General features: G+C 47.0%; 1 protein-coding gene across 1 annotated transcript; it reads left to right on the top strand.

Annotated features, from left to right (window-relative positions):
• The first annotated feature begins 9,653 nt into the window (after positions 1-9,653).
• On the top strand, positions 9,654-18,976 carry LOC116355415 (keratin, type I cytoskeletal 13-like). Its single transcript, XM_031799115.1, has 4 exons — positions 9,654-9,908; positions 10,454-10,490; positions 18,022-18,073; positions 18,766-18,976. Exons 1-4 carry the CDS (start codon positions 9,681-9,683, stop codon positions 18,974-18,976), a joined length of 528 nt encoding a protein of 175 aa, XP_031654975.1. The 5' UTR covers positions 9,654-9,680.
• Positions 18,977-19,382: the final 406 nt, after the last annotated feature.

Below are 19,382 nucleotides of genomic sequence, written 5' to 3'. Positions count from 1 at the left end.
GGAACAGACTAGTAGTGTCGGAAGGTGGGTGAGATTGTTGGCTTCTACTTAACGGGTCAGGAGGAGTAATTTTCCCTTGAAGGCTTTAACAAGGCTGTACATCTAATGTGCAAAAAGACCCTTCCTTCCCTTGTAGTTTGGAATTCAGTTCACTCATGAGGGCCATGATGTCCACGGTGAAGGCAAAATTAGCCAATCATTCTTTATCTTGCAGTTGATATCACATCTGCTCCTGCAACGCCCTCTACTTCTCATCCTGTGTCTCCTTGACCTGCCGCCACTCCCCCAGTACTCTCTCTCTCTGTGCGTGTGTGATTGTGTGGGTAAGAGACAGGTGTGCTGGAGTCAGAGCAAATCCCACCAGCTGCAACATGTTCCATAATCAAGACCTCTACAAATACTCAGCCCTACCACTTCCACGCTGATAGATCGTAATCTCTGCTCAGTCAGTCTACGGTTCTAGCCGTTTGTTTCTATTTAGCTCCTGTTGTGCCTGTTTTCCTTGCATGATGCTGTTTTGTTCTCCGCTACAGTTCCGCCAGCTCTGACTCTGGTCCCCGTCTCCAGTCTAATGTCTCATCATCCTGCTACTCTGTCCTGGATTCTCTACTCTACTACTCCCTTGGACCTGCTTACCCTGTCCCAACCCCTCTCGCTCCAGCCTCAGCCTCTACACCTGGTTTCCTGCAACCCGCCCAAGCTTCCCCTGACCTGCACTCCATCTTCCCCCTGTGTTTCAATAAATACCTTGGTTAGTTCATCCCAGTCTCCTCGTCTGACTCTGTTCTTGGGTTTCTCTGTTCCACATCGCGTAACAGTTGAGGGAAATCAACATATTTTCCTTTCATTTGCTAAAACTCAGCAATCTCTGACTTCAGGTCCCACACCCTTTTAAGCACCTTCCCCAAACTCAGCCATCTCACGTTTGTGTGGGAAGGGAGATCTGCATGACCCGACTGTCTCTTCCAACAGTGAGACAAACTGCCTGTGGTTTAAATATTTTTATTTTATGAAGTTTACCACTTTAGTGACTGTTTCCACAACGTGGCTCATTTTCAAAACACATTTACAGAGCACCTCCTGATGAATAATGCAATACAGGAAAATCATTTTCTGATCTGGGTTCAGCTCTGCTACCTGATCTTCTATCCTTTTCAAAAGGCCAATGTTTTTTCCTGTCAAGTTTGGGCACCCATCAGTGGTCACTCTGGCAACTTTTCAAAACTCAGTCCCAGCTTTGCCACACACTTATCCTCCTCCAATAAATATTTCTCTGTGGTTGTGCTCTTCATTGACTGCACTGAAACAAGGCCCTCTGTAATTTCAAAGTCTGGGGTTATGACTCGTAAGAATATCAACAACTGCACCATGTCACATGCATCACTGCTCTCCTCCAGACTCAAGGAGAAAATCGTTTACTGTGTCTTTCAACTGTTGATCCATATTTTCTGCGATGTCCTCAACACTCCGTGTAACTGTTTGTCTTGACAGGACAACATTTTCAAACAGCTCATTCTTGTCAGGGCAAAGTAGTGCTGCAGAGTCAAGTAAACATTATTTCATGAATTTGCCCTCAGCAAAAGGCTTGCTTTGTTTATTCATTTTGTGGGATAGTACATAGCTAGCTCTTGCAATTCCGTCGTTTGCTGAATGCAGTTTTGTGAAAAGTCCTTGCTGCTTTTGCAACTGAGAAAGAAACTCTCTTGCCTTCTGCTCCGAAAACATATTCCTATTTTTCTGCATGCTTCGTCTTGAAGTGTCGGGACAAGTTGTAGTCTTTCAAGACACACTAAGCACACAGCTTTCCCTGATACCTCAATAAAGAAATATTTTGATGTTCACTCTTGCTGGAACACACTACATTCACTGTCTACTTTGTCTACTTTACTTTTTTTTTCTTTTCGCAATTTCTAGCTAGCTACTAAATCAAATCAAATCACATTTTGTTTGTCACATACACATGGTTAGCAGATGTTAATGCGAGTGTAGTGAAATGCTTGTGCTTCTAGTTCCAACAGTGAAGTAATATATAACAAGTAATCTGAAAATTTCCCAACAACTACCTAATACACACAAAGGGGTGAATGAGAATATGTAAACGTAAGTATATGGATGAGCAATGCCTGAGCGGCATAGGCAAGGTGCAATATATTTGATAAAATACAGTATACATGTGATATGAGTAATGTAAGATATGTAAACATTATTAAAGTGGCATTATTTAGAGTGCATTGTATAAAGTGACTTGTGATCCATTTATTGAAGTGGCCAGTGATTGGGTCTCAACGTAGGCAGCAGCCTCTCTGAGTTAGTCATTGCTGTTTAGCAGTCTGATGGCCTTGAGATAGAAGCTGTTTGTCAGTCTCTCGATCCAAGCTTTGATGTACCTGTACTGACCTCGCCATCTGGATGGTAATGGTGTGAATAGGTCGTGGCTCGGGTGGTTGATTCTTTTTCTTTTTGGCCTTCCTGTGACATTGGGTGCTATAGGTGTCATGGAGGGCAGGTAGTTTGCCCCAGGGATGTGTTGTGCAGACCCCACAACCCTCTGGAGAACCTTGCGGTTGAGGGCGGTGCAGTTGCCGTATCAGGCTGTGATACAGCCCGACAGGGTGCTCTCGATTGTGCATCTGTAAAAGTTTATCAGGGTTTTGGGTGACAAGACAAATTTCTTCAGCCTTATGAGGTTGAAGAGGCACTGTTGCGTCTTTTTCCCCACTCTGTCTGTGTGGGTGGACCATTTCAGTTTGTCTGTGATGTGTATGCCGAGGTACTTAAATCTTTCCACCTCCACTGCTGTCCCTTCGATGTGGATGTGGGGGTGCGCCCTCTGCTGTTTCCTGAAGAACACGATCATCTCCTTTGTTTTGTTGACGTTGATTGAGAGGTTGTTTTCCTGACACCACACTGCGAGTGCCCTCACCTCCTCCCTGTAGGTTGTCTCGTCGTTGTTGGTAATCAAGCCCACTACTGTTGTGTCATCTGCAAACTTGATGATTGAGTTGGAGGCGTGAATGACCACGCATTCATAAGTGACAGAGAGTACAGGAGAGGTCTGAGCACGCACCCTTGTGGGGCCCCGGTGTTGAGGGTCAGCGAAGTGGTGATGTTGTTCCTTACCTTCACCACCTGGGAGTGGCCTTTCAGGAAGTCCAGGACCCAATACCACAGGACGGGGTTGAGACCCAGGGACTCCAGATTGATGATGAGCTTGGAGGGTACTATGGTGTTGAATGCTGAGCTGTAGTCAATAAACAGCATTCTTACATAGGTATTCCTTTTGTCCAGATGGGATAGAGAAGTGTGCAGTGTGATGGCAATTGCATCGTCTGTGAACCTGTTGGGGCGGTATGCAAACTGAAGTGGGTCTAGGGTAGCCGGTAAGGTGGAGGTGATATGATCCTTGGCTAGTTTCTCTAAGCACTTCCTGATGACAGAAGTGAGTGCTACGGGGTGGGATTCATTTAGTTTTTTAAATCTTTGCCTTCTTGGGTACAGGAACAATGGTAGCCATCTTGAAGCATGTGGGGACAACAGTCTGAGATAGGGAGTGATTGAATATGTCCGTATACACACCAGCCAGCTGGTCTGTGCATGCTAGGGATGCCGTCTGGGCCAGCAGCCTTGCGAGGGTTAACACAATTAAATGTTTTACTCACGTCAGCCACGGAGAAGCCTGCCAGTTCAGCCTGTCAGTTGTTGTCCTCGTGCAGTTGTTATTTATATGTGCCTTCAAAATAAATGTCCCATAAGCAGTGGGAGTTAAATCATTACACAAAGGCGAGTATACAATGAGCTTTTAATATATATATATTTTTAGAATTTTACCCCTTTTTCTCCCCAATTTCACAGTATCCAATTGTTTTTAGTAGCTACTATCTTGTCTCATCGCTACAACTCCTGTACGGGCTTGGGAGAGACGAAGGTTGAAAGTCATGCGTACTCCGATACACAACCCAACCAAGCCGCACTGCTTCTTAACATAGCGCCATCCAACCCGGAAGCCAGCCGCACCAATGTGTCGGAGGAAACACCGTGCACCTGGCAACCTTGGTTAGCACGCACTGTGCCCGGCCCGCCACAGGAGTCGCTGGTGATGAGACAAGGATTTCCCTACCGGCCAAACCCTCCCTAACCCGGACGACGCTAGGCCAATTGTGCGTCGCCCCATGGACCTCCCGGTCGCGGCCGGTTACGACAGAGCCTGGGCACGAACCCAGAGTCTCTGTTGGCAAAGCTGCGCCACCCCAATTAGCTTTTAATTTGAATAACAAATACGATTAAAAAACTTTACTATTGGCAAATTCTTTATGTGATCTGAGCATGATTCCGTGGGCCGTATTGAATCAGGTCACGGGCCATATATGCCCCCCCCCGGGCCGTCCTTTGCCCAGGCCTGGTCTACACCATGGTCCTATTCTAGAGTGTGCTGTTGACACTACTGTACTGTAGACCTTCATTGCAGAATCTGTTTATTTTAATCGGGTACCGCATTTAGTGTAGTTTTATCTGAAAGGGATAACTTTTTCATGTTTCAGAATTTTTGTTGTTTGAAATTCACTGAGTTGGATGATCCCCCCCCTACCTCCTCTGAGGATCCTCCACTGTTACACAACGTCAGTAGTCATTGGAGTTAGTGTTGACAGATATGACTGTGGGAGACTTCAGAAGCTCATACAAAGGCTTGTAAAGTAGAGTGCTCTACTCACAGTGGTGCACAGCCATAAACCAAGATGCAGACCACATACTAAGGAAAGGGAAAGGGGGATACCTAGTCAGTTGCACAACTGAATGTGTTCAACTGAAATGTGTCATCCGCCTTCAACCAATATAGTGATTCATGCATTCCGATGAATTGCTGTTATCTTAACTGATTGCTTTGCCCTGGCTCCTTGTTTGTGTGAACATGTCAATGCGGACTAACAGACTGACTGCACCTTTCTGATAATATCACTAGATTAGAGAATATTGCTATAGAATGTCTTCTTCACTTCATTACATATTTGTTTTGACAAAGGGGTTCTGTTTTTTCTACATTGTGTGTCTGGAAAAACCAGTTACGGAATGCCAATGGATAGGGGTTAGGTTTCGGGTGAATCTGGTGGTTGACAGTGACTCTATGTTGCACTGCTGTGCTCTGCTCCGTGTGACAATCCCAAACAACCAGATAAGAAGTTATGAATTATAAAAGGTTGAGGTTAAAATGGAGCGGTATACCTTAGTTTACACACAAACAAGCTATTGTATGCTCAATTTAATTCAAGAATCAAACTAAAACCGAACACTTCATGCCACTAGCTGAATGTCAGTGTAAAGTATATTCTAGTAGGGGGAATAATAATAAGGGTATTCTGCTTTCAGTTAGAGTTTATGTTGTTTTTAAGATTAAGATTAGATAACTTTATTGGTCAATTGCACACAAGGTCCAAACCGAAATTTGACTTCCGCTTTTTACCCAACCTACACATCCAAACAGATTTTTTGGAGAGGTGTGTGGTGCTGCCCCACTGGATGCCCGGGGAGCTTTTGTTGTGGTGTATTAAGTGCCTTGCTCAAGGGCACAACAGCAGGCAATGGCATATAAGGTTTGATACCAGTAACACTCCGGTTGCCAGCTCACTTCCTGACTGATTTTTCCAGTCTGCCCCGGGATTCAATCTTGCAACCCGGTTGCTGGCTCACCTGCCACCCTTTGTGGATGATTGTACAGTAGGCACAACCTGCAATCCAAACTGGGAGGTGGGCGTGCACCATTGTTCTATTTAACCCTTATTCTACCAGGTAAGTTGACTGAGAAGAGAACACATTGTTATTTATAGCAACAACCTGGGAATAGTTGCAGGGGAGAGGTGAGGGGATGAAAGAGTCGATTGGAAAGCTGGGGATGATTACATTTTGGGGTGCCCATGTTGAGGGTCAGCATGGTGGAGGTTATGTTGCCTACCCTCACCACCTTGGGTTGGCACCTCAGGAAATCCAGGATCCAGATGCAGAGGGAGGTGTTCAGTCCCAGGTTCCCAAGCTTGGTGACGAGCTATTGTTGAACGTTGAGCTGTAGTCAATGAAAAGCATTCTCACATAGGTATTCCTCTTATCTTGGTGGGTGAGAGCAGTGTGGAGTGCATGGATTGTGTCGTCTATGGATCTGTTGAGGCGGTATGCAAATTGGAGTGGGTCTAGGGTGTCTGGAATGATGGTGTTGATGTGTGCCATAACCAGCCTTTCAAAACACTTCATGATTACAGATGTGAGTGCTACAAGGTGGTAGTTATTGTGGCAGGTAGTCTTAGAGTTCTTGGTTGGGCACAGGAATTATGGTGGTCAGCTTGAGACATGTGTTGATTAGGGACTGAGACAAGGAGAGGATGTAAATGACTGTTCTGCCCAAGCTCTGAGAATGTGCCCTGGAATACAGAGTGTTTACTTGATTAGCGAGATCACCCAGTCCTCTGAATTGGCGGGTGCCCTCATGCATGGCTCTGTGTTGTTTTTGTCAAAGCATGTATTAAATACATTGAGTTCTTCTGGTAGAGAGGCATTTTTGCGAAGATCATGGCTGGGCCTTCCTTTGTAATCCGTAATGGACTATAGCCCCTGCCACATGTGGCGGGCGTCAGAGTCTGTGTAATAGGATTCCAGCTTGTTCCTATATTGTCCTTTTGCTTGTTTGATGGCTGTCTGGAGATCGTAGCAGGATTTCTTGTACTTGTTTGTGTCCTCAGCCATAGCCTCTGGGTTGGCTATGATATCTCTGTGTGCACTAAACCTATCCTTTAGCTTTGCGCCAAACTCTATGTTAATCCAGGGCTTTTGATTGGGGAAGCAGAGTCTGTCGCTGATGTATTTCCTAATGCAGCTGTTGACGGAGGTGGTTAGCTTGTCGAAGATATCGGCTGAGTAACATAACATATTCCAGTCAGAGCTAGCAAAGCAGTCTTGTAGCTTAGCCTCGGATTTGGAGGACCATTTCTCTGTGTAGCGTGTCACGGGTACTTCCTGTTTGATCTTGACAGGAATTAGGAGTATCGAGTCATGATCTGATTTGACAAAGGGCCTTGTATGCTTGCTTGTGGATAGAGTAACAGTGGTCAAGGACTTTATCGCTCCTACTGGAGGAGACATGTTAATGGAAAGGACCAACCCAGACACAGGTTTCTGTCATTATATTAGTTATCAATAACAGTCATTACAAACAACATACAGGCAGAACATTTTATTTTTGAGGTTGCAAAGGCTAATGGTGAAGACAAGGGAGTGTATAAAAGAAAAGGTTTATTATGGACAACATGAACCTCTTCCCTTTCAACCTTCCACAAACCCAGATCCCCAGCCAGCACCCAGATGCCGGTTTATGAGAGGTTGTAAAAGCCTGCAGAGTGCAGGTCTTATCATGAGAGTACATTGCACACTGCCATGTCACAGCACCTATTATTTATTCTATATAGTTGAGAGTTACAGTACATGTATGCATGACAAACCAGGAAAGTTTTGGAGATGTTTCAGTGATAGAAATGTTTGACTAATGCGAACTTCAACTTTGCGACCAGAGGCAAAAAGCACTCCAATTTTACACCTCTGTGTTTGAGAGTTAAAGCAAATGTATTTCACCTTTATTTATTTAACCAGGTAGGCCAGTTGAGAACAAGTTCTCATTTACAACTGTGACCTGGCCAAGATAAAGCAAAGCAGTGCGACAAAAACAACAACACAGAGTTACGCATAAATAAATGTACAGTCAATAACACAATAGAAAAATATATGTACAGTGTGTGCAAATGTTAAATAGTAGGGAGGTAAGTCAATAAATAGGCCATAGAGGCGAAATAATGACAATTTAGCATTAACACTGGAGTGATAGATGTGCACATGATGATGTGCAAGTAGAGATACTGGGGTGCAAAAGAGCAAGAGGATAAGTAACAATATGGGGATGAGGTAGTTGGTTGTGCTATTTACAGATTGGCTGTGTACAGGTACATTGATCGGTAAGTTGCTCTGACAGCTGATGCTTAAAGTTGGAGAGGGACATGTAAGACTCCAGATTCAGTGATATTTGCAATTTGGTCATTGGCAGCAGAGAACTGGAAGGAAAGGTGGCCAAAGTAAGTGTTGGCTTTGGGGATGTCCAGTGAAATATACCTGCTGGAGCACGTGCTACGGGTGGTTGTGGCTATGGTGACCAGTGAGCTGAGATAATGTGGGGCTTTACCTAGCAAGGACTTATAGATGACCTGGAGTCAGTGGGTTTTGCGACGAATATGTAGTGAGGGCCAGCCAACGAGAGCATACAGGTTGCAGTGGTGGGTAGTAGATGGCACTGTGATAGACTACATCCAGTTTGCTGAGTAGAGTGTTGGAGGCTGTTTTGTAAATGACATCGCCAAAGTCATGGATCGTAGGATAGTCCGTTTTACGAGGGTATGTTTGGCAGCATGAGGGAAGGAGGCTTTGTTGCGAAATAGGAAGCCAGTTCTAGATTTCATTTTGGATTGGAGATGGTTAATGTGCCAAATGGTTGAAAGATATAACACATTTAGGTGACAACTAAACAAAAATCAGACAATGTTTTTCCATTGTTTTTGGATGGTTGAAAGCATAGTGATAACACATTGGGAATTCAACAAACTTTTGTTTGTCTTTTTGAATGGGTGAATATAGGTTAAAATCTCATTGAGCAACATCTCAACCAAATATCATCCAATTGTCCATGTTGAACTTACGTGGTGTGCCGAGTGGGATGTCACTGCAACTTACATGTTAATAATATGTCAGCTATGGTGACAGTTTACCTACAAAAGGTTAAATGTTACTTTTTGTTGCTAATTCTAGTTAGACCATGTTGACTTAAAGACAATAGCTATATATAGTGCAACATCTCTGTCACACCAATGTCACAACAATCCATTCTACTGCAATTCATTAACAGGAGATGCTGCAATGTTCTTTGGCTTTAATCAAACGCAAATCAACTTTTCCACATGCAAAATATGGGACTCAAATGGCAACATCTGGAGCATGATTTAAACAATCTGCAAGAAATGCAGTGGTGATACGGAAATATGCAAATGCCATGTTCTTTGCCAAGGATTTTTTTTGTCAGACCTGCAGACTCATAGACAGAGGTACCATAATATAATGGTACCTCTGTCTATGAATAAAATCACAAACACGATGAAGCAACAATGGACTGTTAAGGACGACTTAAGGAAAAGGACAAGCGGTGACGACCGGTTGCATCACCGCCTGGTATGGCAACTGATCGGGATCTGACGGTAAGACGCTACAGAGGGTAGTGCGTACCGCCCAGTACATCACTGTGGCAAAGCTTCCTGACATCCAGGACCTAGATTATTACTTTTTGTTTTTCACTTTAGTTTATTAACTCTAGTTCTTGAACTGTATTGTTGGTTAAGGGCTTGTAAGTAAGAATTTCCCGTTAAGGTCTACTACACCTGTTGTATTCTGGGCATGTGACAAATAAAATTTGATTTGATTTGAGGAGATTTTCTTGTGAGATATCCTCGTTCGGTTCCAACGGAGGAGGTGGTGGTGGCGGTTATGGTTTCGGGCATGGGAGGAGGTGGTGGTGGCGGTTATGGTTTCGGGCATGGGAGGGGGAGGTGGTGGCGGTTATGGTTTCGGGCATGGGAGGGGGAGGTGGTGGCGGTTATGGTTTCGGCATGGGAGGGGGTGGTGGTGGCGGCAGTGGAGCCGACCTCCGTGTGTCGGCCAAGGAGAAGGCCACAATGCAGAACCTGAGCGACCGCCTGTCCACCTACTTGGAGAAGGTGCCCTTGCTGGAGGTGGCCAACGGCGAGCTGGAGCTGAAGATCAGTCAGTTCCTGGAGCGCAAGGCGTCCCCCAGCGCTCGTGACTACTCTGGCTTCTACGCCACCTTGCAGCACAAGGTACGTGACATGTGTCCTAGATGGCAAGAGCACTCAATGATGACGTCACAGCATGTCAAAACATGGTAATGTCTGCATTGTGACAATGTTATGCTTCATTAGAGAGTACAGGTACATGGTGAACACGTACTATCAGATTGTTTTCCAACAAGTTACTAATAGTGACATGAATATGAATATTGGACAATGAAAAATTATATACATTTGTTATAATTGATTCAACCAAGATGTTGCACAAAAGATAGATGCAAAGACAGTATGTATACTTGCAGCTGAAGCATAAAAAATATAGCAGATCTATCCTTCCTGTCTGTTAAGAGCCCCTAGGCGATTGCGAAAGGTGCAATTTGTTTCTTTGTGTCATGCTTTACAATGTTCACAAAGGAAACAGGTTCCCTGTAATGCTTCAATGAGCTATAATTTACAGAGCAACTGAAACTCAGAACTCAATGATTGCAGTGTGTTATGACAGTTGTGCGTACTGCATTAGTGTGAAATTCCAAGCATGCCCCATCCTGAAATGTTTTCCATCCTCTACCTCTCAGATCCAGGCTGCCACTCGTGTAAATGGAGGTGTCTACAGTTGAGGTCGGAAGTTTACATACATGTCACGCCCTGGTCTTAGTATTTTGTGTTTTCTTTCTTTATTTGGTCAGGCCAGGGTGTGACATGGGTTTATTTTGTGGTGTGTTTGTGTATTAGGGTTTTTCGTAGGTTTTGGGATTGTGGCTTAGTGGGGTGTTCTAGCAAAGTCTATGGTTGCCTGAGGCGGTTCTCAATCAGAGGCAGGTGATTCTCGTTGTCTCTGATTGGGAACCATATATAGGCAGCCATATGCTTTGAGTGTTTCGTGGGTGATTGTTCCTGTCTCTGTGTTAATTTGCAACAGTTTAGGCTGTTTTGGTTTTCACGTTACGTTTATTGTTTTTGTATGGTTCGTGTTTCGTCTTCATTAAAGATGTATCAAACTAACCACGCTGCATTTTGGTCCGACTCTCCTTCAACGGAAGAAAACCGTAACAATACACTTAGGTTGGAGTCATTAAAACTAGTTTTTCAACCACTCCACAAATTTCTTGTTCACAAACTATAGTTTTGGCAAGTCGGTTAGGACATCTACGTTGTGCATGACACAAGTAATTTTCCCAACAATTGTTTACAGACAGATTCTTTAACATATAATTCATTGCATCACAATTCCAGAGGGTCAGAAGTTTACATACACAAGTTGACTGTGCCTTTAAAAAGTTTGGAAAATTCCAATTATGTCATAGGCTAATTGACAACATTTGAGTCAATTGGAGTTGTACCTGTGGATGTATTTCAAGGCCTACCTTCAAACTCTGTGCCTCTTTGCTTGACATCATGGGAAAATCAAAAGAAATCAGCCAAGACCTCAGAAAAACAATTCTATAAGTCTGGTTCATCCTTGGGAACAGTTTCCAAGTATAAACACCATGGGACTACGCAGCCGTCATAACGCTCAGGAAGGAGACGCGTTCTGTCTCCTAGAGATGAACGTACTTGTAACGGTTTTCTTCTGGGGAAAGAGAGGCGGATCAAAACGCAGCATGGTTACTTGTAAACATCTTTAATAAAGATGAACAATGAACAATCTACAAAACAAGAAATGTGAAAAAACCGAAACAGCCCCATCTTTTTATTTTAAATTCAAAATAATTTATTACCTTCAATACCATTAATTCTTTACAACTCATAATTTTCATTCATACTCCAATAATGGTATTTTAATTTAACTAAACAAAAACCCCAAACAAAACCTCAGGGGAGCATCTTCCCTCCCTGTCATCCTACAAACTACATTTCCCTATCTCCCCGTCCCTAATCTATCCCCTTACAAAACTAAATGACACCCAGCCCTAAACCCCCATTCCACCTCTCCCGAGCAGCATGCTGCCCCCACTTCCTCTCCTCCCTCTTCATCCTCCCCCTCACTATCCCTTCCACCCCCCAATCTCTCCCTGTCTTCACCATGTTCTGCCTGGCTTCCCACAGCCCCCGTTTAAAGAGACTCATGAGAAGCCAGAGCAGAAACCTGTCCCTATCCGTCCCTCTCGCTCTCCCTACACCTCTCTCTAACCTGGCCCACGTCAATACAAAATCCCCCTTACCAAACCTAACAACACCCATGCCCTAGCCCATACTACTCCGGCAAAGGCACAGTCCCAAAAGACATGGCACACAGTCTCCTCCCTGCCACAAGAGGATCTTGGACAGGTGGGGGATTCCGCCAAACTATGCCGGTACATGATGGAACATACCAATTCAGGTCTTTGAGCCTGTTGTCCAGACCCCGCGCCTGCACTCCCTCCCAGACCACTGCCGAGATGCCCACTACAGGCGCCGGACTCCCTGCCTGTCTGACCTCCTCGTACGGGTGCCTGTGATCTAAACCTACTCGGGCAACTTCAACCTCGGGGTGCGCACGCAGCCACTTGGCCGCATGACCAAAGTGCCACGGCAGCTGTTCCGCCCGAGGACCCGTGTTAGACCACATCATTACGCTTCTCGCCTGATACGAGAAGAACACCCACAGGAGGTAACCGGACGGGTGTATCACTGGATGAGCAAGCTCCGTTAACAAGAAAGAAACAAAAATTGCGTCCAGCTTGAGGGGTAGATGTGGTACCCCCCTACCTCCCTCCCCGATGGGACAGAGCATGCGTGCCCTGGCGACCCACTCGTACCTGCCACTCCACATGAACTGAAACACAAGCCTCACTAGAGGCCTCCTCAGACAAGCCGGCAATGGGTAGATGTACGCCAAATACAAAAGAGACGGCAACACATCCACCTTTAGGACCAGGACTTTGCCCATAAAAGACAAATACCTAGCCTTCCACATTGCTAGCTTCCTCTGTACCACTGCGATACGCATGTTCCAGTTTAGCGTCGCTGAGCCGGAGGTCTCAAAATGGACCCCGAGAATCCTCAGGGCCCCCTCACAGAGAGATAACCCCCCGGGCACATCCGTTCTACCGCGCCATCTTCCGAAAAACTTGACGGAAGCCTTTGCATCGTTCAGAACCGCTCCCCACGCTCGGGTGAAATCCCCAAAGATGGCAAGGGACCTTGTCAGGCACGAGTCCTTGCACAGCAGCAAGGAAGTGTCGTCGGCGTACTGCGTCATCTTAACACGCAGCCCACCACTTCCAGGGATCAACAAGCCTTCCACCCCTGTGTCTGCCCTAATGGCAGCCCCCAGAGGCTCCATGTACAGAACGAAGAGCAGAGCCGAGAGTGGGCACCCCTGCCTGACCCCAGACGAGAGTTCAAAAACGTCACCCAAGTGACTATTTACACTAACTCGGCACCCCGCTCCGACATATAATGTACGAATCCATCCTATGAACTTCTCCCCAAATCCTAATCGACCTAACACTCTGAATAAAAAGGATCTATTCACGCGATCAAAGGCTTTCGCCTGATCTAGCGCTGCTACCATTAAAGGCAGTCCTCTATCTTCAACCCAAGCGATGGAGCCCCTGATTAACTGTAGGTTCCATCTAATAGAGCGGCCCTCTACCCCGCACGTCTGATCCTCATGGACGACGTAGGGAAGGGCTGTGCGCAACCGGTCTGCTAAAACCTTTGCAAGTAGCTTGTAATCTACACACAGCATGGTCAACGGCCGCCAGTTGCCAAGGTCTGTTACTTCCCCCTTCTTATATAAAAGTGACAGCACACCAACAGCCATTGATCCCCCCCGGGACCCCCGTTTCAAGGATGGCCTTCAAGACTTCGAGGACCACTGGTCCAAGTATACCCCAAAACTTGAGATAAAACTCAGCCGGCAGCCTATCCATCCCAGGCACCTTCCCTTTTCCCATCCTCCTAAGAGCGCTCTCAACCTCTTCTAGTGAGATCTGGGCCTCCATCACTTCTCTAATGTCCTCCGGCAACCGCCTGGACAAGTTAGTGTTCTAAAAACACATTTCCCTGCTCTACATCTATTTCCCTTTCCTTAAATAAACCTTGGAAATGATCAGTTGTCACCCTGAACATTTCCTCTGGTTTTCTAACTATACTACAATTTTCTTCCCTAACGCCATGCATTACCTTCCTACTCTGTCTGGCCCTAATCGACTTAAAGAACATAGCAGAACAAGTCTCATTGTGTTCTAGAAAGCCACTATGCGCATGCTCCAGGAAAGCTCGAGCCTTTCGCTCCTGCAACTCCCTTAGCTGCGCCTTTAGGGTTGCGGATCTCTCCCAGTCAAACGACCCACCGAGGTTGCCTGCCTCGTACTCGAGTTCAATTAACCTTTGGATACGATCCACCTCCCTCCTCTCCTCCCTTTTTTTCCTCCTGCAATACACTATTATAAAAGCCCTAATCCTCACCTTAACTAATTCCCACCACTCTAACACCCCCTCGCACATGGACCTGAGGCCTTCAAGCCTCCAAAAGAAACCAAAAAAACATCAACAAAAGCCTGCTCCTCCAGCACATCCCGATCTAACTTCCAGTACCCCCTACCAAAGAGGCAGACTGGCGACCCCACCTGCAGGAGCACCCCGTCATGATCCGAAAAGAAAACAGGCAACAGCCGCCCAGACAACTTACCCAAAGACCTGGGTACAAAAATATAGTTGAGCTCCCCCCTGGAGTTGCACCATGTAGGACCGGCCATTTTCGGAGTAGTGTGCAGGCCACCATCAACCAGATCATGGCAAGCCATCCCCTCCCTCTCACTGTCGGCCAATCGCACCCTCCTCTTCATTCTCTTCTTTGGTGATGGCGGCAGTGGAGAGATACCACCCTCCCCCCCGCCAGCTCCTCCACCATACCCCTCATCTCTTCCACCAAGGCACTGTCCCCCCACTCCACTTGCTCTTCCACCGTCTCCTTCTCCACCACCCCTCCCTCGCTTTCTTCTCTCTCATGCTCCTCCACTCGCTTGCCTTCTTCTGCCGCATTTCCTGGTTCTCCTACTCCCGTGCCTTCCGTTTCCTTCTCTCTTCCATCCGCCGCTTCTTGCTCCTCCTCCTTCCTTGCGACCTTCCCCTCTGGGCCTGTACTCTGGTCATGAGGCGTGCTTCCTTCCCCTCCTCTTCTTCCCCCATCCTCCGCTCCTGCTCCCCCCCCAGCCACAGACGCGTATGACCTCTGACGAGCCGGGCACCCCCGCCACAGGTGTGCTGACGAGCCACACCCGTGGCACGCCTTAGGCTCGTCACAATCCTTCGCCTCATGCTCCCCAGATTCACACCTCGTGCAGCGCAAGAAAATGCAGATTTTGTCGATCTGGGGAGCACGAGGCGAAGATGTGGCCATAGGCCATACAGCGCCTGCAAAATGGAGGCTGACGTGCATAAAACAACGTCCCCCTGTCAGCCCCCAGGGAGAACATAGCAGGAGGATGGAGGTAGCCACCATGTCCCTTTGGGTCTTCCCTGAGGAGGGCCTGGAAGCCTCTCCTCCAATTCCAAAACCGAAGGGAGTCTTTGAGGTGCCTTGCTGAGGAGACGTTATCCATGTATCTCCCCAGAAAGGCCCTCACCTCTTCGTCCTTAATGTATGGGTTGTAAATGTTGACAGTTACAACTCTAAAGTTGTTCCTCGCGAGGCTTGTTATTTCATAGTGGCACATCGGCCTCTCACCTCCCACTGCTGTTGCCCTTCTCAGGATATCATCGTGTTTCTCCTCCGTATGTAGTGCCACGTCGTATATGCTCCCTCCAACGAGTTGCCTTGGAAGCAAAACACGTCCTTCACCGTCAGCTTTAGAATCCCCATCAAAATTTTCCTTCCAAATGTTTCCAGTCCTAAAGGCTCCAACTCCTTTTCCTTCCAAGCAAACCGAATCGTGTTAGCCAGCCCAATCCCAGGGACCGACCGTGTTGATGGATTTTCCCAGCTCACGTTCTCTTCCGAAAAAATAAAATCCAAAGTGACTGAGCCTATACAGGTGCAAACTAACACAGAGACAGGAACAATCACCCACAAAACCCAACACAAAACAGGCTACCTAAATATGGTTCCCAATCAGAGACAATGACTAACACCTGCCTCTGATTGAGAACCATATCAGGCCAAACATAGAAATAGACAAACCAGACACACAACATAGAATGCCCACCCAGCTCACGTCCTGACCAACACTAAAACAAGGAAAACACACACGAACGATGGTCAGAACGTGACAGTACCCCCCCCCCCCCCAAGGTGCGGACTCCGAACGCACAACCTAAACCTATAGGGGAGGGTCTGGGTGGGCATCTGTCCGCGGTGGCGTCTCTGGCGAGATCCTGGTTGACTGGTGGTTCCGGCAGATCCTGGCAGCTCTGGCAGATCCTGGCTGACTGGCGGATCCTGGCTGAATGGAGGATCCTGGCTGAATGGTGGATCCTGGCTGAATGGCGGATCTGGAAGATCCTGGCTGACTGGCAGATCCTGGCAGACTGGCGGATCCTGGCTGACTGGCAGTTCCTGGCTGACTGGCAGATCCTGGTTGACTGGTGGATCCTGGCTGAATGGTGGATCCTGGCAGACTGGCGGATCCTGGCTGACTGACGGCTCTGGAAGATCCCGGCTGACTGGCAGTTCTGGTAGATCCTGGCTGACTGGCAGTTCCTGGCTGACTGGCGGATCCTGGCTGAATGGCGGATCCTGGCTGACTGGCGGATCTAACTGATCCTGGCAGTCTGGCGGCACTGGCGGATCCTGGCTGACTGGCGGCACTGGCGGCTCCTGGCGGCTCCTGGCTGACTGGCGGCACTGGCGGATCCTGGCTGACTGGCGGTACTGGCGGCTCCTGGCTGACTGGCGGCACTGGCCACTCCTGGCTGTCTGGCGGCTCCTTGCAGACTGGCGGCACTGGCGGCACTGGGCAGACTGGCGGCTCAGGCGGCGCTGGGCAGACGGGTGGCTCAGGCGACGCTGGGCAGACGGGTGGCTCAGGCGGCGCTGGGCAGACTGGTGACTCTGATGGCGCTGGGCAGACGGGTAGCTCAGGCGGCGCTGGGCAGATGGGTGGCTCAGGCGGCGCTGGGCAGACGGGTGGCTCAGGCGGCGCTGGGCAGACTGGCGACTCTGATGGCGCTGGGCAGACGGGTAGCTCAGGCGGCGCTGGGCAGACGGGTAGCTCAGACGGCGCTGGGCAGACAGGTAGCTCAGATGGCGCTGGGCAGACGGGAAGCTCCGGCAACGCTGGAGAGGAAGGCTCTGGCAGCGCTGGACTGAGGAGCTCTGGCGCCTCTGGAATGAGGGGCTCTGGCGCCTCTGGACTGAGGGGCTCTGGCACCTCTGGACTGAGGGGCTCTGGCGCCTCTGGACTGGGGGAGTGTAAAGAAATAGGGGGAGACTCAAAAATAGAACTGTTAGGCCATAATGACTATTGTTACGTTCGGAGGGAAAAGGGGGAGGCTTGCAAGCCAAAGAACATCATCCCAACCGTCAAGCACGGGGGTGGCAGCATCGTGTTGTGGGGGTGCATGCTGCAGGAGGGACTGGTGCACTTCACAAAATAGATGGCATCATGAGGCAGGAAAATTATGTGGATATATTGAAGCAACATCTCAAGACATCAGTCAGGAAGTTCAAGTTTGGTCGCAAATGGGTCTTCCAAATGGACAATGACCCTAGCATACTTCCAAAGTTGAAGCAAAATGTCTTAAGGACAACAAAGTCAAGGTATTGGAGTGGCCATCACAAAGCCCTGACCTGAATTCTATAGAAAATTTGCGGGCAGAACTGATAAAGCGTGTTTGCGAGCAAGGAGGCCTACAAACCTGACTCAGTTACACCTGCTCTGTCAGGAGGAATGGGCCAGAATTCACCCAACTTATTGTGGGAAGCTTGTGGAAGGCTACCCGAAACGTTTGACCCAAGGTAAACAATTTAAAGGCAATGCTACCAAATACTAATTGAGTGGATGTAAACTTCTGACCCACTGGGAATGTGATGAAAGAAATAGAAGCTGAAATAAATTATTCTCTCAACTATTTTTCTGACATTTCACATTCTTAAAATAAAGTGGTGATCCTGACTGACCTAAGACAGGGAATTTTTACTAGGATTAAATGTCAGGAATTGTGAAAAACTGAGTTTAAATGTATTTGGCTGTGTATGAAAACTTCGGACTTCAACTGTATCTCAGCATTGACAATGAAAAGCTCGCTGCAGATGACTTCAGAACCAAGTAAGTATATCCAACACCATCCACATATACAGAACACTGCTGGTGCATTCCATAAACCAAGGAATAAGCATACATTTGTAAACATTCTCATACTGCTTTTTTAAATGTAATTTTGTGTCTGTAAAAAAGGAAATCAAATTAAATTACTCTCCACCTACACTATAATCACACCCTCCCAACAGACATGTCAGAAGCCTGGTGTTACTTTCCGTTTTCCCAAAAATGTATGGAATACTTAAGAAATAAGGCCAAAGGGGGTGTGGTATATGGCCAATATATCACGGGTAATGGCTGTTCTTATGCACGACGCTCCGCGGAGTTCCTGGATCCAGAGAATGATGAAAGAGGGCTGGATACAGACCTTGGCTGTTGTATATTGCCGTTATTTCTTTAATAAATTGGTTACCAACGTAATTAGAGCAGTAAAAAGAAGTGCTTTGTCATTGCTTTGTAGGCCGTCAATGTAAATAAGAATTTGTTCTTAACTGACTTGCTTAATTAAATAAAGGTTAAATAAAATAAATATAGAAATAAATGCCAGTTGTATATGGTCTGAAATACCATGGCCGTCAGCCAATCAGCATTCAGGGCTCAAACCACCCAGTTTATAATAGAATCTATAAACCCCCTGCTATTCTCACAGAGGAACACATCCAGGCATTTCTTTAACCTAAGCTCTCTCCATCTCTCAGGTATGAGAACGAGCTGACCATGCATCAGTCCGTGGAGGCGGACATCCCCGGGCTGAAGAGGATGCTGGACGAGATGACCATGGCCAGATCTGACCTGGAGATGCAGATTGAGGGGCTGAAGAAGGAGCTCATCTATCTCAAGAAGAACCATAAGTGTTTTCTATCCAATGCTATAAATTATATGCATATCCTGGCTTCTGGGCCTGAGTAACAGGCAGTTTACTTTGGGCACGTCTGTCAGGTGGCATCTAAGATTTGATACCAGTAACCCTCCGGTTGCCAGTTCAATTCTCGTCGGACCCGGGATTCAAACGTGCAACCCGTTTGCTGGCTCGCCTCTCTAACCACCAGGCTACCTGCCACCCTTAGGCACATCCAAACTGAGAGGTGGGTGTACACCATTGGTTTATTGAACTCTTATTCTACCAGGTGATTTGACTGAGAAGAGAACACATTCAAATTAAATCAAATCAAATCAAATCCAATTTTATTTGTCACATACACATGGTTAGCAGATGTTAATGCTAGTGTAGCGAAATGCTTGTGCTTCTAGTTCCGACCATGCAGTAATATCTAACAAGTAATCTAACAATTTCACAACAACTACCTTTTACACA

Source organism: Oncorhynchus kisutch, linkage group LG20 (assembly GCF_002021735.2).
Source record: "Oncorhynchus kisutch isolate 150728-3 linkage group LG20, Okis_V2, whole genome shotgun sequence".
NCBI lineage: Eukaryota > Metazoa > Chordata > Actinopteri > Salmoniformes > Salmonidae > Oncorhynchus > Oncorhynchus kisutch.
This window is presented reverse-complemented; position numbering and strand designations above follow the sequence as displayed.